This window comes from Polypterus senegalus, chromosome 1 (genome assembly GCF_016835505.1).
Source record: "Polypterus senegalus isolate Bchr_013 chromosome 1, ASM1683550v1, whole genome shotgun sequence".
Taxonomy (NCBI): Eukaryota; Metazoa; Chordata; class Cladistia; order Polypteriformes; family Polypteridae; genus Polypterus; species Polypterus senegalus.
The window spans coordinates 35,055,775-35,076,042 of record NC_053154.1 but is presented as its reverse complement, the minus strand read 5'-3'; the positions used below and the strand labels follow the sequence as shown (position 1 = coordinate 35,076,042).

The following is a 20,268-nucleotide window of genomic DNA, read 5'->3' as shown; positions in this document are numbered from 1 at the left end:
TGAAGAGGACTTAGAATGCGCTTTTCTATGCAGTGAGAGTCTTTTTAAACGCATGACCCACAAACCTGTTACCACTGATTGATGGCTATATACTGTACGAAGCCTGCGTAAATACATAAAGGTTCTTTCTGGAACCTTCATGTGGAGGGGTCTTTTGGGAACCAAAAATGGCATCGCCCTGGAGAACCACTCTGGCCCCTTTATTTTTAAGCGTGTAGGACACTAATGTTGCACTTTCCCAAAAGCTCTCATCCAGACGACATTATTCATCACAACGCCTTGTTGAGCTTCTTATCCGAGTCGATGAATTCTAAACCCTTCTGCTTGTGACTTTCTGGCTTATTTTGACTTTAGTTTGGTTTCACTTATTGAGCTTTGATGACGGAAACGTTTGACTTCCAGATTGTGACTGCTGTTAATGTTTTGATGGTCAACATCTTGTGGTCCTTATTACTTGTGGATTGCCAAACGTCCACCTCTGGCAGTACAAGTATATTGTAATATGTCAGGGTTATGCCGTATTGAGAGAGGTAATTGCAGTTTAATTATGCCTGACACCTTATATCCCAAATCGTAACCTCAGATCCTCAAATGAGTGTCTCCTTATAATTCCAAAAGCTAAACTTAAAAGAAGTGGTGAGGCGGCCTTCTGCTGTTATGCACCCAAAATCTGGAATAGCCTGCCAATAGGAATTCGCCAGGCTGATACAGTAGAGCACTTTAAAACACTGCTGAAAACACATTACTTTAACATGGCCTTTTTATAATTTCACCTTAACTTAATCCTGATACTCTGTATGTTCAATTCTTCATAATAACTATTCATGGTGGCTCTAAAATCCGCACTGACCCCTACTCTCTCTTCTGTTTCTTTTTCCGGTTTCTTTGTGGTGGCGGCCTGCGCCACCACCACCTACTCAAAGCATCATGATGCTCCAACAATGATGGACTGAAAGCCAGAAGTCTACGTGACCATCATCATCAGGTCCTTCCATGAAAATATGATGATTTATGTTAGGTAGAATGCCCAGAGGGGACTGGGCGGTCTCTTGGTCTGGAACCCCTACAGATTTTATTTTTTTCTCCAGCTTTTGGAGTTTTTTGTTTTTCTGTCCACCCTGGCCATCGGACCTTACTCTTATTCTATGTTAATTAATGTTGACTTATGTTTATTTTTTATTGTGTCTTCTATTTTTCTATTCATTTTGTAAAGCACTTTGAGCTACATTTTTTTTTGTATGAATATGTGCTATATAAATAAATGTTGATTGATTGATTAATTACTGTACAAGTCGTCTGTACTGCAAATAGGAAAACTGAAGCGGAACTGCTACAGCCATTGTGGGAATCAGCAGAATACAACGTTTACACAAAATCAGTGCATTAAATATTCCTTATCACATAAAACACATTTTAGTACAACGCTGAGGATTTATTTCCTCAGACTTACCTCTTCCAGTTGAGTTTCATATGACTGAAAATTAACAGAGAGAAACAGAGTTAGTATACCTGAATGTGAGCGTCACAGAAATATCTTAAATTATTTGATTTGTAATGTTTCAAAAGGCTTTCTCAAGTTGTTTCCACTGAGGGACTCAAGTCACCATATAACGATGAGACAAATGCGTCACTCGATTTCGTCATCCACTGAAATACATTGAAAGACTGAATATGGCTGTACCAGCACGCAACCCAATGTCCTCCTCCCAAATACTTTGACAGCCGACACTCTCGATCCGTAATGACACCAAAGATCTTGTGTGAAATGGCCGTCATATCGTCCTTCATGCTTGTTCCTCCCTTTCTTACAGTTAGTCTTGCCCCATACAGTGCATCACATGGCAAAGGCTGTGAATACTTATGGACATGTGATTTGTCGGTTTTTTAATTTTTAATAAATTTGCAAAAACCTCAAGTAAGCTTTTTTCACGTTGTCATTATGGGGTGTTGTGTGTAGAATTCTGAGGAAAAAAATGAATTTAATCAATTTTGGACTAAGGCTGTAACATAATAAAATGTGGAAAAAGTGATGCGCTGTATAAATTGGAGGTCCACATCAATGACAGGCTGGACGGGTCTTGTAACTCAGAGGAGCTAAAGAAGAAAGCACAGGGCAGACTCTTTATTCTTAGGAGACTGTGACCCTTAATGTGAGTATGAGTTCCTATAATAGATATACTGTACACATACAGTATGATATTCTGTGCTGTGGTGCGCTGGGCTGGTAACATCACTTCAAGAGAGGCCCACCGGATCAACAAGCTAATTAAAAGGGAACATCAGTCATGGGACCCCCGAAAGGACAGAATTAAAACAAAACTGAGTGCCATTATGAACAATGCTGCACATCCCCGCTCTGATACACTAACAATGAGGACTTTCAGACAACAAATCATTCAGCAGAAGTGTGTCAAGAAATGCCAAGGGGGCTCCTTTATACCAACAGCAATACAGTATGTCTGCGTAAGGCCTCACTGGGACTGACGAGTCAGCAAAGTTTACGTTTCTTAATTTTTAGTCATTACCTCTTGTAGCGCAGCAAGCTTTTCTTCAGCGATCAACAGGGCAGCACTCTTGTCTGAAAGCTTCTTCTGTAGCCGGATAAGGTCCACGTTGTCTCGTATTGTTGCCCTGAGAGTTGAAAAGGTAAATGGAGTGCTGATTGAAAACAAAAATTTAATTAAGTTATATGCAAATATGCAGCTCTGGGCTTGTCAGAAAGGGCGCTAGATTGTGGCAGCACAGCAGTGGCACTTCAGCAGGAGTGCAGAGCATACGGAGATCTCGATTCACGGTAGCTTAGTGAAGGTCAGCCGGAAGCATCAGCTCAGTTTATCTAAAAAGTGTTCATACACAAAGAAGGAGTCCCCAAATTCTTCTTGTAATGACTTTGGTTTTACCTTTGCCAAGGCAGTTAGAGCTTTCACATTTTTACTGAACAGTTAAGTAAATCCAGTGGTAAAATGTAACATTTGTGGACTATGGTCAGAAATTCATCCCGGCCAATACCCCCTAGGTCGCCAGAGGGAGCCATCCCTGCGACATGGAGATGCCCCGAATTCCAGCAGGGCATCATGGACACTCAGTTACAGGAGTTTTCCTGTACAGCCCTGCTGGATAACGTCGGGGCCACCAGGGGACGCTGCAGGGAGGCTCGGAGACCTCTATGTTACCTCTAACCCGGAAGTACATCTTAATTACAGCGACAGAAAAAATGACGTACTTACGGGATGAAAAGAAGAATTTTGATCTGACCGGGAAGTGCTAGGAAGTCACATGGACTGAGGGTTCAGAAGCACTTCCGGGTCACAGGCTATATAAAGGACTGTGGGAGATCCCAGAGTTGAGCTGAGTCGGGAAGAAGGGTGGCAACACCTTCTGGGAGAGTGGAGGATTAATTATTGATATTGTGGATTTGTTTATTGTTTATGAATATTGTGGAGTGGAGGGTGCTTTGTGCACATTATTATTATAAAATAAATAATAATTGGACTTTTATCTGGTGTCTGGCGTCTGGTCTGAGGGATCAAGGGGACAACAGCGCCTCCTATCTGTCACACATTGTAAACATTTTCCTTTTCAACTTGCTTTCTGTGCCTTTCCTGCTCATCCGACAGTGCTGACCGAGGACACCTCACTCACCGACGCTGAGTAAACTCTTTTCCTCTTAGTCAGTCCTCGCTGGGATGGTTGCCTAACTGTCGCAGGCTGCTGTTGCTGACCTTCACTGTGATTAACGTGGTCGTCACCAGCACAGAGTACAGTAATCCCTCCTCGATCGCGGGGGTTGCGTTCCAGAACCCCCCGCGATAGACGAAAATCCGCGAAGTAGAAACCATATGTTTGTGTAGTTATTTTTATATATTTTAAGCCCTTATAAACTCTCCCACACTGTTAACATTATTAGAGCCCTCTAGACATGAAATAACACCCTTTGGTCAAAAGTTTAAACTGTCCTCCATGACAAGACAGAGATGACAGTTCTTTCTCACAATTAAAAGAATGCAAATAGATCTTCTTCTCTTCAGGAGCAGAGAATTTCAGAGAGAGAGAGCGCTCGCAAAGAAAAGCAAACAATCAAAAAATCAATACGTGTGCTTTTAAGTTTGCCGGCATTTTTTAGAGGAGCATTAGTATCTTCTAAGCAAACAGCCCCTCTGCTCACATCTCCTCCGTCAGGCGCAGAGAACGTCAGAGAGAGAGAGAGAGAGAGCGAGATTAAAGCAACAATCAAAAATCAATATACGCAGTGCTTTTAAATATGCCGAGCACCGCAATAAAGCGGCATTTTTTTAGAGGAGCGTCAGTATCTTTTAAGCAAACAGCCTCTATGCAAACAGCCCCTCCATCAGGCGCAGAGAATGTCAGAGAGAGGCAGAGACAAGCAAACAATCGAGCTCCGCGCAGGATGCATATCTTATAGCATTGAGGAGTTTTAGTTAATATGTAATACATGCTCTGATTGGGTAGCTTCTAAGCCATCCGCCAATAGCGTCCCTTGTATGAAATCAACAGGGCAAACAAACTGAGGAAGCGTGTAGCATAAATTAAAAGACCCATTGTCTGCAGAAATCCGCACCAGCTTAAAAATCTGTGATATATATTTAGATGTGCTTACATTTAAAATCCGCGATAGAGTGAAGCGGCGATATAGCGAGGGATTACTGTACAGTGAAATTCTTACTTGTGCACATCAAAATGCAACACATCGCAATTCTCTGGTGCCTTAATCACCAACCGCCACACCACATACACTTCAGAAGAGGCCATCCACCTGAAGCTAAGCATGGGTGGTCCTGCCCAGTAGAGGGCAGCAGGGGGCACTTACCCTGTGGTCTGAATGTGGAGCCCAATGCCCGAATGCTGTGGCAGGGAAACTATGCTGTAAGTATGGTGCCACCCTTCGAATGAGACATAAAACCGAGGTCCTGACTCTCTGCGCTCATAAAAGATCCCCTTCGTAAAGAGCAGGGTGTATCCCGACGTCCTGACTAAATTGCCCACCACAGCCTAGTCATTCTGGTCCCCTAATCGTTCTCTGTCTCTGATTAGCTAACTATCTGTCAGCCCTTCACCACCAAACAGCTAATGTGTGGTGAGCCTACTGGTGCAAAAATGGCACATCATTCAAGTGGAAGTAGTGGTTGAAGTGGCGTAATGAGAAAAGTGCTATTATTGATGTAAAGAGTTATTATTATTATTAGTATTATTAGTTTAGCATCACTAGCTTACCTTGAAACTACCAAATACATCACCTGATATAACAGTCAGAATTATACAGTCATTAGAGGAGTCCCGTCAGACTGGGAAATCAAGTCTTATGTAAGAAGATTTTTGGTGACTTTGGCTGTGAAATATTTTATATGCATGTAGGTGTTTGTGAAAGTCCCCATCAGCTTCTTCTTATTACACGAGGATAATTCCAAAAATGAGGATAATTTCATTTGCAGAGCATCGCCTATGGATGCTGACTGGCTGGCAGGCCTGGATGAGCACAGTTTTCACACAGCTATGGGCGACTTATTTAGTTCTTTTGTGTTTTGCAGCCTGTATGTGCAGGCGCAGTCACCGACTTTGACTCACCTGTATGACCCTGAGCAAGTAAGTTAATGCGCTTCTGAAAAATGAAATGTGAACGTCAGCATTTGTCAGTTACTGGAGAGAAAATGTCAGAGAATAAATATAAAAGATGCACAAGATCAATGAGGTCGCTCATGATGCATCATTCTTCATAAACCCTCTGCTGAGATCCCTGAGATTATAAACCTCCCATTTGTTGTTACATTGAGGGGGATCTCCACTTCTGTTCACATTAAAGTTTAAGCTTTACCTTGTATTTGTGATATTTATGAATGCCAGTGCTTGTGCACATAAATGATAGATGAGTGACTACTTGATGGATTTTTAAAAGCTGTTGCCATTGTTAGTATTTCTATATTTTAGATTGAGAAGTCAAGCAAAGTGACCCCCTGAACAGATTACAATATGCAAGCCTTTGAGGCAACTCGGGCCGCTTCTTCAGGCACGTTGTAGCTTGTGCTACAGAAAAGGCACAATACTGTTGTAGCAGTGCTACTTGAATTTGAAACTGCATCTCCCAGCAGTCACCGCAGTGGCTCTGATTGGTCTTCTGCTGAGGGTGCAGGGGCTATTGGGGTCAAAGGCTTTTAAAAAGGGGGCCAGTGCCAAAAGAAAAAAAGTTTTTGTAATTTGTGTTACGAGTTCCTGTCTCTCTGCCTGCCTTCTGTTGAGTTACTTGTGCTTATTCGTTTTGTCCTCGATCGTTTTGTGGTTGGGGTCTGGATTATCTGCCATCTGCTTGTGTACGTGAGGACTGTAAGTGGATTCATGGCCATCTTGAACCCGTCCACCCGCCTTCACCATTTTAGGAACTACCGGTAGGACTATCTTTACATGCGGATCTCTGGACTATATATCTTCATCATTACATTTCATCTGTTTGCCGTTTTTCATGGACGTTACCGTCTATGTTTTGTTTGTGCTTTGTGTATTTAATGTATAGTCGGCATAAGGGGAACGGGATGGTATCGTTGTTTTCATTTATTTCATTTGTTTTCATTACCTTCTTTAATTGATGTTTGAATACTGGTTTGCTTTGTTTTTGTCTCTGTTTGTGAGTGCGTGCAGGTCAGGCCAAGGCTGGGTGCATCCCTGGAATCTCCACCATAAAAATAAATAAATCGCCATTGTGACGGACGGCTGGGGCCCATGCCTGGCCGGGACGCATCTGCACCATATGTACAAAGGGGGGCAAGGCTGGGAAACCCAGTATCTCCCCCTGGATACTAGATGGCAGCCTCCCTGGGTTGCAGCGGTGCCTCGGACTCCTCCAGGGCTTCATGGGGGTTGGAGTTCTGTGCAGCCCTGATGGGTTCCAAGGCACCGCCAGGGGATGCTGCTGGCACCTTTTGGGCATTGGTTTCACCACACCCGGAAGTGCAGCCGGATGTTGGCAATCAAGCACCTGGAGCTCTTCCACGTACCCAATAAAGGGAGCCAGCAACTACCACTCAGGAGCCAGGATCGGGAGGAAGAGGATGAGGTTGCCAGGGAGGAGTGGTGGAAAAAGAGTCGGTGCACTCTGTCACATCCTGGTCTGATTCGGAATTGCCCTTCCTCAAGTCCCATGTGCACGTGTGTGACACCGTCTTCTAGATGGTGTGAATCTTAGCAGCACCAGACCGCTACACTGTTCACTTCAATAATGGAGGTACTTTAATATAAAGCTGTTGAGGGGATGTTTTTAAGGTATCGAAAAGTATTGAGTATCATAAAATTTCACTGGTATTGATATCAAATGCAAAAATGATGATGTAAAGTTATGTTGTCACTTAAGCATTAAATTAGAGAAGTAAATGTTCATTGTATTAGAATGGGAATAGGAATATACCTACATTTAGATTTGCAATGTTCATTTCTCTGTTAAGCTGTAACGTGTTAAGAAGTAGTGTTTATAAAGTTAAGCATTCAAGATCTGGGAGGATATGTGAGAGGAAGTAAGCTTGTCATTGTTGTGTTTTGGCCTGACTGTGTGCTAGCAGCTGCAGAGAATACAGCGTGTATTTGGAAGTGAAATCGGCCTCCATCCAGTTCTGTTTGTTCCCAAAAAGGATTCCATCCATCTTAGAAGAGAAACCTTTTTACAATGGTATTGTGACACAGGTAGTCAATGGATCGGCTATACCTACTGTATATACAGGTAGTCGTCGACTTACGATCATTTAACTTATGACTGCTACTGCGTCTCACAGGCAAATGACAGTTTTTGCCACACCCGCTCCGTATGTCGTGACTCATTCATCTCAATTTCAGTGTATTGCCTGCAGTGGTTTCAACTACATTCAGTTATATTTGTCTTACAATTACTGTACAGGAAAAAATGCAATTGATCGTGACACAAAAGGTGATCAAGCAGTATAAGGGTGGAAAGAAAGCGAATGTGATCGCATGCGACTTTAAGTTATCTCATTGTAGCCAGTGCTGTGCTGCTGCACTCTGGCTTTGAATCCGGTTAACCTTCGAAGCTTCTGTGTTGTGACTCACAATATGCCACTTCGTGCAAACTGCCATAAAGGGATAATGAGACCGCGCTGAACTCCTCTATCTCTTAATATTTATTATTAACTGGCTGAAATGTTAAAACAGAAAACATACGAATGCTCAAACTCTGCTGGTACAATTTCTCCTCTCACAGTTAACACAATGAACTCTGGGCAAGGCTCACGCTATTGACGTAACATAATGCAGACAAAGAAAAGATTCAAGAAGCTGTTAAAGATTCGGCAGCCATACAAGCAACAGTAATAAAATTAAAAAGAATTCACACACAAAAAAAGACATACATAAAGAAAAGTAAGGAGAGGAATTGGGTGTTAGTACGTTTGAAAGAGACAGTACTGCTGCAATAAATGATTTCATCGAAGGTCACACATGGTGCAGCAAGCATCTTGTGTGAGGCAGGAACAATCTCTGGACAGGGAGCCAGCTCGTCACTATCACTGCGCCACTGTGTTCCCATGTTTAATACATGCTTTAATTCTTATCATGAAAATGATATTACGTATACATCTCAGTATTTTAATTATTCAGAGAGCTGTAATATCATGAATGTCATGGATTCTGTGTCCAGTTGGAGGAAGAGAGCCGGTTTAAAAACCAAGTAGTGATTCACACGCACAGAGCACATTGAAGATCAAATACAAAACAAAGCATTTAACGTGCTACTTTAGTACAATGGGATTTGAGAAACTAGTAAATTAAACGATTTAAAGATGAAGTTTATGATGTTCTACTTTAATGACAAAATAAACTACGTGATTAAAGTGGAAATTTCAAGATTGAAGTTAACATTTCGTGCTTTTTTCTCACTGTGTGCCTATTTTTTTTTTTCTCTGTACCCTAATAAGCTTTCATATGACACTCAGACAGTGGGCTACAACTCGGCTTTTCACGGCAACTTTAATATCTGACAATTTCTTTTTTTATTTCCGGCACTATGAGACTTTATGAACTTGAGCTTTCAAGTTTCTCCAACATGCTATGTTACTCAATCAGCTTCCTTTTGTTGTTTATACCACGGTTTAATTAAACTAATAGTATGTTTTTCCTTTGCCTCCACTTGGTATTCGCTGAAATTCTACTATTTTCCCCCGTGCTTTTGCCATTGTCTTTTCACAGAATGCTGAGTTTACGGGCTATTTATATTGATTTGCATATTCAAAGAGGTTTTTTTTCTTTGAGGAGTTTTGGGAGTGGTGGCAGGCACATGCATGTGTGTTACTTTTCATGCTGACCAGGATTTATGTAGTGGAAGAGCGTGCAAGTTGGCATACGCACAGATTTATGCATCTGGATTTTTTTGTGCATACAAACATTTCCGCTTTTGTCCGTATGCCATGTTTTAGTGTGAGTTCTACGCACAGCATTATGCCTGAGGCCCCTGGCATTTATACAAACATAGTATTTTTAACGGCATGACACAACATGTTTCACTGCTGGTATGCACACGTTTTAATATTGAAAATTGAAATTATCTAGAAAATTGTATGCTTTCTGAGAAAATGTAACGAGGTAAAAAATGTCCAAAATGATTTGCTTTACCATAATACCCATATTGAAAATTTGCCATGATAATTTTATTTTGGCAAGCAATTCAGGTAAATTTCCACTTTCAGTAAGCAGAATTGGATCAAAAGTTGCAATAGACTTTAGTAGTGTGTGTAATCTCATACTTGTACACAAAATTTTGTTTATGTAAAGCAAACATGTTTTCAAATATGTAGTATGTATTACCATTTGAACGTCAAATAGAAGATTACGATTATCTTAAAAATTGGTTGTTTTTCGAAAAAATGCAAAAGGACAAAAAATGCTTAGAATTTGGTGCTTTACCATGTTATGATGTGAAATTATCAATTTTTGCCCAATTCCACTTCCTGTTAGTGGAAATAGCTCAAAAGTTGATAGAAATCTACATTTTGTACCCAATACTTGTATGCAGAATTTGGTTGACCTAAGTGAAAGCGTACTTAAGGTATCATGTTTACACGCACACACACACACAGACAGACAGACAAAACCTAATTCCAAAAATGCCATTTTTGAACTCCGGGAGGTCTAAAACATATTCATCATAATCTCGAAATTGAATTTTTGAACAAGTCCAATACTTTCCCTATACTTCGTACAAGTTATCATGTTTACACACACACACACACAGACACACACACAGACAGACAGACAAAACATAATTCCAAAAATGGCATTTTTGAACTCCGGGAGGTCTAAAACGTTGAGATTCATCAAAATCTCGAAATCGAATTCTTGAACAATTCCCATACTTTCCCTATACTTTGTATACGAGAAAGTAAAAAATGCAAAATCGCAGTCAAAAATGGAGTCAAACGAGAACAACCATGGCATTTCGCAGGGCGCTCAGTGGTGTTGGTAATCTTACCCCACAATCATGTCATTTTGTCACTTATGTGATGGCCGTCTTGCATCCCTGAAATAAGCAGTTGAACAGTACGAGATAAAAGAAATAAAATGATAAACAAAATAAAAATAAAGCCAAAAACAAACACACCAAATGTCCATCCAGCTGACCTAAAGAAAACCGTTGGCTTGACCGAGGTAAGGAAAGCATTTCCACTATGATTGAGAATTAGTTGAGAGCAGAGACCCAAAGACCTTCATTCAGTTTGATTTTTTCTTTTTTTGTTAAAGTTTTTGGGAACACATGGCACATTGCCTACACTGAGTTGCCGTTGTTATGGCTTGGCCAGACTTTTCTTCATTTGTTTTGTTGTTTCTTGGGAATTCTTTTGTGTTAAATATTATTTAGTATGTTTCTATTTCCTTTTGTTTTGTATCTTATAATTATTTTGGTAATGTTTTCCTATCTATTAATCATTTTTTATTTTATGTTTATTATGTTAACTGTTGTCCTCATTTTCCACAGTGCTGTGAAAAAGTATTTGCCCCTCCCTGATTTCCTCTCAGTTTGCTTATTCGTAAAACTAAATTGTTTCAGATCTCCAAAAAATGTAGTATAATGCAACAGACAACCAAAGTAAACATAACTCACATAATCATAAATAAACCTAATCATTTGATTTATTGAAAGGAAAAAGTCCACCAACACCTACTGTATATCACCCATATGAAAAAGTAATTGCCCCCTTTGTCACTCAATCAACCATTGACCCAGATAACAGGTAAAATTAAACAAGACACGCCTGAGCTTGATTGCTGCCAGCCCTAATAATGTCACTTAAATAGAACATTTACAGCAATGTGACGCTGGCTAAAAGGCCACAACAAGCAGCACACCATGCCTCGATCAAAGGAAATTCCAGGTTGACCCAACCTGTTTCCTGAAATTGTCCTTTGTATTTGTGTGGGGATCAGAAATAAATACGTTTTACAAATCAGCAAAAATATAGGAAATCGGGAAGAGGCAAGTCCTTTTTCACGGCACTGTATGTGTTACATTGTCCACTTGAAAGGCTGGCTTTGGCTACACCTGACTAAATGGCACTTAGACTTCAAATTATTCAAAAATATGAGAACTGTCCCAATAATACTAAAAATGCCCCACAAAGGAGAGGATAACCATCAACCCCTAGTTTGCAGAGAGACATGGCAAAAGGAATCTTTATAAAAGGAAGGGTTTACTTACAATAGATATAAAATATCACAAAGAGCTTAAAGGAAGCAAAGGATGCAAAAATGATTTGCCTGAAAGATGACAAGCCATGACAAGTGCACTCAATCCAAACTCAAGCAATCCAGTGCTCAGGTGTTAGAAGGAGATGTGGACAAAGCTAATGTCCTGATTCAATTTTTAACAAATTCTCTCTCTCACTGCCACCTTCTTCCATTGACCAGTCTCCCCTTATCGTCACTACTACATTAATAACTCCTACCAGATCAACTGGAATGGTCAGTGACAATCAGTGTGGTCCGTCCATAAGTGAAGACCAAGTAGGGGCACAGCTGGGGAAGCCACACAAAGGAAAAGTTCCAGGCCAGATGGAGTCAGTCCTCGAGTTTTTAAGGCCTGTGCTGACCAACTTTGTGGTGTCCTCAGTCACCTGTTCAGTCCAGAAAGTTCTGTTACTGCAGAACACATCCAGCATTGTTCCTGTTCCAAAGAAGGCAGACGTCTCTTCACCCAATGACTGCACAACAGTGGCACCTACATCACACATCATGAAGGCCTTTGAGAGACTGGTCCTGGACTATATGAGTACCCTTATGGTAGACCACCTGGACCCTCTGCAGTTTCCCTATCAGACAAAGATTGGAGCAGAGGATGAAATTACGTATCTACTTGAAAAAGCTGGCAGCATTGTGAATAACTTTAATACCATCCAACCATCCCTGTGACAGAGTAAACTCAGAGATATGCAGGTGGATGAGCCTATGGTGTCCTGGATAATCGACTATCTGACAGGCAGACCGCGGTTTGTGTGACTCAAGGACTGTGTCTCTGCTACAAATGTGAGAAACACTGGAGACCCAACAAGGAACAGGCCTGGCTCCCATTTTCTTTAATCTGTCCACCTTCGACTACAAATATAACAGCAGGTCATGTCACTTGTAGAAATTCTCAGATGATTCTGCACCTTTTGGCGTGTATTGATAAGGAGGATGAATCAGAGGAGAGGAGTCAGGTGGAGGTTTGTTTTTAGGTGCAAAGAGAATTGTCTGCAACTTGACATCAGCAAAACCGTGAAACTGGTCATTGGCTTTCACCACACCAAAGAGCCTCTGTGTCTCATTGACAGGTTGGACTGATCTTGGAATACAGAGGAGCTGAATAAGAAAGGGCAGGGCAGGCTCTTCTTCCTTAGGACATTGTGTTCTTTTAATGTGGGAAGTGACATCCTTCAAGCGTTCTACATTTCTCTGATGGCCAGTGTGATTTTTAATGCTGTGGTGTGCTAGACTGGTAACATCGCTTCAAGGGAGGCCCACCAAATCAACAAGCTAACTGAAACGACAGGCTCAGTTATGGGATACACTCTGGACCCCCTGGACGTCGTAGCAAAGGAGAGAATTAAAACGAAACTGAGTGCCATTATGAACAATGCTGCACACCCTCCCTGTGACACACTGACACTGAGGACTTTCAGACAACAAACCTTTCAACAGAAGTGTGCCAAGAAACACTAAGGGGGCTCCTTTATACCAACAGCAGTAGGTGTACATAATGGCTCACTGGCACTGGGACTGCCAAGCCGGAGGTTTTCTTTCTTTTTGATTATCTTGCTTTATAGTCGTTGTGGTGTTCATACCAAAGTATCTATCGACCTATTTATCTATTTATGAACCCCAAAGGTCTGCAGTTCTCAGCCTGCCATTATGGGCTGCCAGAAGTCCCTTAGTGGTTTTGTAAGGGTGGCCCTGCATCTTGGGGAACCACCCATAAAATACAAGGGACATAATAGAACATAATTGTACACATAGAAACTAAAATAACAAAATATAGAATTATGCAAATATTTGAGATAAATGACAATAAAAACATTAAAAACTAACAAAAAAAGATATATAAAAAAAATGAATCATAAGCCAGGGATAGCTTAACTCAGACATGTTCTGATTCTGAAACTGAGCCTAACTTTGAAATTGAGGCCTCTCCTGAGGGTTTATGGAGACCCTGCTAAGATCCCAACAGTCATCTGCATTTTGGGCTTTATGCTCTTCTTGTTTGCTTTTTATTTAAACGTTGCCTAATATGGGACAGCTTGGTGAACACAACAGCAGTTCTGACAGAAAGGCTAACGGCGTGTGAAATTCCTCTCACCTGTGCTTGTCAGCCTGCTGTTTGCGTAGCTCTTGAAGGATTTCCTCCATTTGCATCTCTTTGGATTTCAGACACTGCTTCACGTACTCAGCTGCGGTCTCCAGCTCTGCCATCTTGGAATGCTGAGACTCGGTCAAGGTGGATCTGAATGGAAAGAGAGAAAGAAGCCAGTGAAATTCAGGAATCTGGTCTATGGATAACTCAAGGTCTGTATCTGCAAAGGAGAGGATTTTTCATGAGAACTCAAAAGGACCATCTGGCCTCAGACTTGAATAGCATGGACTACGCCAGGGGCACTGGGCAGATGGAAAGTCCACATCACATAAATTTTGTGCTGAGTGACGAAAAATAGCTTTGTCCAGTTTGAAGTCACTGGGAGCAGAAAACTGTCCCTGCTACTTGGGGCACAAAGTGAACGTAATACCCGTGTCTCTACCCCCTCTCATCTGATGGTCATCTCTGAGAGAACAGCAGCAGTGGAACTGAAACTCAAGTGCCTGCCATGACAAGCAGACGTCGTATCTTTCAAAGTTCCAAACTCAATATTCACTTCTGCTGACTTGTAGAGTGTGAGTAGCTGGGAGGGACGCGTCACCCTGAGTGAATTCATCAGCAGCCCTTATGTTTTTGTGAATAGAAGACCAGTAGAATAACCGAACCACACAATATGGAGATTTCTCAGCCTGCAATACTCCTCTTGTTTGGGACGCTAGGTTTGTAAGCTACCCATTGCCTCACGCCATAAGGTGAGTCTTTGAAAATGGAAGGGCAAAGGAAAAAGGGTTTAATGCAGACTGGGAAAAAATGTAAAAAGCTGTTTGACTAACCTGAGCCGTGAGTATCTGCATAAAGAAAAAAAAAAACAAAGTTAATGAGATAATAACATAATTAATGTCGTCATTAGTTGTGTGAGGTTAGTCTCAGCTTAATTCAACAAAAATGCACTCACAACTGTTCAACCTCTGCTTGCATTTCATCCAAAGTGTTTGCTCCAAGCCTCGGTGGAGCAGTTTTTGTAGGCCTCCTCACATCTATATCTGTGTTCTGGACTCTTGGACCTAAAATAACAACCATGGACAGGTCACCTAGACAGGAAAGCATCACAGAAACTTTAGTTGCATACAGTTGTACAAAGGTGTTCTTTCTTCACCAGCTTGAAGCCTTCCTTTCATTATTATAAGCCTGATGATTGCTTCACCCAGGATGCTAGTAGGGCAATAAATGTTCAGATGTTTGGTCTGGAATTCTGGGGCGGCATAGTTAGTGATGGTCTATCGTCTGTTCCTAGAATAATAATGATTAGTGTAAAGCCTCTAAAAGTGTTTTTCGCAATGACGTTGGTCACTAAATATGTTCCAGTGTCCCATGATGTTGTAATAAGCATAAGTTTAATATGTCACTGTACTTTGCAAATATATCTTATAAATGTGATGTTTTTCTACTCACATGCACAGTTGACACAGAGCCAGATTTAGCACAGGGTTCACCATATAAGAACTGCTATGCAAGCCTTATAAGACAAGACAGTTAGGGACAACTGGGAAATGGGCAATCGGACTGACGACTGTTGTATACTAATTCAGTCCGTCGAAGTCAGCATGAAATTGTATACTCTTTGCCTTGTTTGAAATTGCATGATTCACCTAAGTGGGGGCCTGCACATGAAGAAAGAGTATAAAGCCTTGGAACATTGCCCGGCACACCTTTGAAGCCGATGGACAGATGGGAGATAACGTCATCTGATCCGTATAATCCTTCCAACGCAGCGACGAAAATGGCAGACTCTACACATCGGGCCCCCACTCCCTAACTGTGTTTTGCCATTGGCTTCCTTCGTCTGTTATGCAGCGTAAGCCGTCATTATAGAAAGCAAAGTTATTTCTCCTATGTGATTTCTTATTGTCGTATCACTAATGGAGGGGTATCACCTTTTTATATCATATCAATATAGTTTTGGGTTATGCAGCACGCCACAATTACAAAAGAGCTCATTCTCAGGGAGCTAGCGCTTTCTGCTAAATTCAGATGCTCTGTGAGGCCAAAGTCACATGGCAAAGCTGAAGCAGGCATGATGGATGGGGATGTCACCACCAGACTGTGCACGTGCAGAACTTTCACGCACACGTACTGCAGGCCTATTCCACCTCGCGCTTTATGGTGCATGTGTGATGTCAACACTCACTCCGCACTCATTAGTGCGATGAGATAAAGGATTGTTACGTGTGTTTTTTCCTGCTCCAAGTTTGGATTGAATTAATGTTTCATGTTATCTGACTTCATTTCTGGCTAATGCTTTTTGATTTTTTCTTAACGTTTCTGGCTTGTCAAAATAGCTGCCTGTCACTCAAGTGAGGAGCCTGCATGCATCCTTGACCTTGCTTCATCTCCTGACCATTTTGAATAAAATCTTTTCAATGATTTCAGTGAAGGAAGACCAGTCAGAGATGACCTTTAACCCCCCACGTAGCTGATATCAGACACACCGACCTCTGAAACTTCTCCCCACCTGCCAACCAGGAACTGCGTCACCATGTGTTGTGGTGTAAAATTATATACTGTATACAAGTTGATAAATATTTTGTATGTCTTTATTTGTAACTTAGACAGAGCAATGTAATATTAGTGTCACATCATTAATAATAACAGCAGTGGTTTGATGTTTAAAACCCCAAGTCTTTAGGACTGAGTCTTTTTAATTTTAGGGCGGGGTTGGGGGGAAGTGCCTAAAACCAGTTTGGCAAGTGACTCTCTCAGTCAACCCCCACAGGAAAGCCAGGCTATCTAACTGGCAAGCATCAGCTCAACAAATGGTTTTGGGGGCAGGTGTGAAAGGTACTGTGTGCCCCCATTGGTCTGAAGTATGGCTGTTTGGGATTGGTTTGAATCAGAGGCCATTCTGTAGCATGACGCCCTATTAGTGTAAAGGTTTGAACAAAGAATGTAGAAATGCGTTTGCTTTACCTCTCCTTCCCCTTCTCTTTCTCTCTCACCATCATGATGAAGGAGCATCACACACACCATGGACTGAGAAGCACAACTCGGCAGCCATATTGAGACAGGCATGCAACCTGTCCTGAAGAAAGCCATAAAATGATGACTTAACTAGAAAACTAACAAGTCTGTGCTCTGCCTGAAACTACACATTAGCATTTATCAGGTTGTATGGTTGCCAGTATTCACTTGTACTTTGCTTATTGTTGCTATTTTACAAATATCATCAAAAATACATTATTTAAGTTGTATATTAACCCCTGCTTGTCTTTTACTCTATGTAATTGGCTGAGGTTACAGATGTAGAAGGGAAGGTGGGCAGTTATAAGTTATAAAGTACAGTACCTTATAAACAGAGGGATATGAAGTATTCTGACAAAGGCTACACATTAAAGATTATAAAACGGGTACGTAGAGTAATATAGAGCTCTACCGAGACATAACATCATGGGATGGTGTAAAACATTTGGTGGTGGTTCTCATGCTCAGTCCTGAGAGTCCGCTGTCTCAACCGACTTTCATGCCAATCAGCTTCTGCCCTGAGTGAGTGGGCTGTTATTTCTCAGTTTCTGTGTTTTGGTGTCAATCCACAAATTTTAAAACTGTTTTTCTTAGATTTTCACTGGAATATAGCAAGCATTATTGCATGTTACATTCAGATTATTTTTATGTTTTCTGTGTTGGTTTTTACGATGTCCAGCAACAGCAACACCATCATTCTTATTCAGTTCTTCTAAATGTTCTGCACATTTAACCGATACTTTGCTAATGAACACACCAGCAGGTCTACTGTAACTCTGACTGCAGCCTTCCAGAATTCAGTACTCAGTGTCTGCTACGCTCATTCTTAATTTTCATTATTGAGAATACAATTAAAAGAGCAATTGCTACAGAAAAGATACATTAATTAATACTCCTTTCTTTCCTGCATTCGTTTTTGAATTTTTGGTTGGTGATATTCGATATTGCATTAGGGTGGCACAGTGCTGCTACCTCGCTGTAAGGGTTCACATCCTGTGTCCTCACTGCGTGGAGTTTGCTTGTTCTTACCTTGTCTGCATTGGCTTCCTCCCACAGGCCAAGGACATGCAGGTTTGGTGACTTGGAGATGCTGAATTGGCCCAAGTGAGTGTTTGGTGTGTGTGTTCACCCTGAGATGGACTTATACCCTTTCCAAGGTTTGTTCTTTCCTTATGCCCTCTGCTAGTTGGGACAAACTCTAGCACCCCTGTGACCCTGGTCTGGATAAGGCAGATTAGAATATGACATTGACACTGGTTAGCCATTAATGAGTCCTGACCTTTGCGTAACTTTGGGTCCCTTGATCCGTGCAGCCCCGTGTTGACCCGGGCCGGCACCTGGCAATATGGGGAGTGCCGACTTCCCTGCACTTGCAGCTGTTGGTAGGCCACACTGAGCTTGTTCCGTAGGGTATCTTGATTACGCTCAAGAGTCCTGACTTGGTCCTGCAAGTCCTCCACCAGATCTTCCAGCTCTGTATCTCTGACAGACTGGCGGCCAGTAGCAACTCCACGCTGCCGGTCACTTGTAAGCCGAAGTAACTTAGTTGCCATTCTAGAAAACAAAAATCAAATTAAAAAAAGAGACTTCTTGGCATAGCAATGATTGGGAATCCTTAAGGAGGAAAAAAGGGTTCAGTATTACAGTGGCTGTGTAATTTAAAGAGGTGGTGCTCACAAAATAAGAAATGTCAGGGCTGGCAGCACTTCTGATTTATATTAATGGCACAGATCCCAGTTTAATTAGTAAACTGGTGAAATTTGACACTTAAATTGGAACAATGGCAGATACTGGAGAGGCAGCAAAACAATTCAGAAAGACCTGGACAAGCTTCAAAACTGGGAGAACCCTTGGAAAATGCAGAAAAGTGCAAAGTGCAACCGTGGAAGTAACCCCCGAGGAAGACGGTTCAATCAATCAGTCTTTATTCAGTCACAGGTGAGTACATGGATTCCTCTTTGCAAGGCAGAAGAGCAAAGTTCCGCTTTTTCAGTGGCTTTTTTATATTTTCTAACTCCCCATTCCCCTTATAATACCGTTTACCTATGCATTTCATTTTATAATATTGTGCAGAAACGGCCAACTGCTTCTGTTTTGTGTACGTGTCAGACGGGGCCCTAAAGAAGGAAAAGTCATCTTTCTTGTGTCTAACGGACGCATTCTAAATAAAGAAGCTGTCCTAGGTCAGCTTTCTGCAACCTGTCTTATGACAGACGCCTGTATGAATAACCTGCCGGTATAACAAAACAGCTTTTAACCTTTAGTAGCTTGTAAGCAGTTAAATTTCTTTCACACTACGCACGACGAAGGTAACGTCAATTATAAATTCAAGATGGGAGACACTGACCTACAAGAAGCAACCTCTGAAAAAAGAATTTAGGGGTTTATGTGATACAATGTTTTCATCGTTTAAGCAATGCACAAAAGGGATTCAAAAGGCAAATAAAATGTTAGATGATATTACAGAAACCATTGAATATAAATCAAGAGACATTATGCTCAAACTATATAATGCACCCGGGTTCGCTTCCCGGGTCCTCCCTGCGTGGAGTTTGCATGTTCTCCCCGTGTCTGTGTGGGTTTCCTCCGGGCGCTCCGGTTTCCTCCCACAATCCAAAGACATGCAGGTTAGGTGGATTGGCGATTCTAAATTGGCCCTAGTGTGTGCTTGGTGTGTTTGTGTGTGTCCTGCGGTGGGTTGGCACCCTGCCCAGGATTGGTTCCTGCCTTGTGCCCAGTGTTGGCTGGGATTGGCTCCAGCAGACCCCCGTGACCCTATTCGGATTCAGCGGGTTAGAAAATGGATGGATGGATGGATATATAATGCACTGGTAAGACTGTGTCTGGAGTATTGTGTGCAGGTTTGGTCACCACAGTGCAAGAAAGACACAGCAGAACTTGAAGCCGATAAGAGAAGAACAACAAAGCGCATCCCAGGACTACTGTGACAGAATCGGAGAATGAATCCTGTTTAGTCTCGGACAGAGGAGACTGTGTGGGGACCTAATCCAGGTATTTCAGATCCTCAAAGGCATTGATGAAGTAGATCCAGCAGAATTCTTTTATCTTAATGGTGAATCACATAGTCGAGGACATCAATGCATTTAAAACTGAAGTCAGGAAGCACTTCTTTACGCAAAGAGTTGTGGGACTCTGAAACAAACTACTGAGACATGGAGTTGAAGCAGAAACTTGACAACCTTTAAGAAGAATCAGGATGAGGTATTGTTTCCCTCTAGGGGGTGACAGCTCTCTGGTTGGAATACGTTCTTTTCAATTGCTGCGTTTTAAGTAATCTGAACCTATATAGATGTAATATTAACGAGGCAATATCCCTCCCATAGTGATGCGGCAGTAAGAAATCACATAAGAGAAAATTACTTTTTTTAATGACGATTTACACGGCATAACAGACTAAAGGA

General features: G+C 41.6%; 1 protein-coding gene across 1 annotated transcript in view; it reads right to left on the bottom strand.

Moving 5' to 3' along the window:
* Positions 1 to 20,268, bottom strand: part of LOC120519288 (protein fantom-like) — a 126,668-nt gene that overhangs the window by 68,370 nt on the left and 38,030 nt on the right. The window contains exons 4-9 of the mRNA XM_039742574.1: positions 18,126 to 18,400; positions 14,784 to 14,919; positions 14,662 to 14,676; positions 13,835 to 13,978; positions 2,526 to 2,631; positions 1,451 to 1,474 (exon numbers count right to left, since the gene is read on the bottom strand). Coding sequence (XP_039598508.1) covers positions 1,451 to 1,474; positions 2,526 to 2,631; positions 13,835 to 13,978; positions 14,662 to 14,676; positions 14,784 to 14,919; positions 18,126 to 18,400 — 700 coding nt within the window. The remainder of the gene's footprint in view (positions 1 to 1,450; positions 1,475 to 2,525; positions 2,632 to 13,834; positions 13,979 to 14,661; positions 14,677 to 14,783; positions 14,920 to 18,125; positions 18,401 to 20,268) is intronic.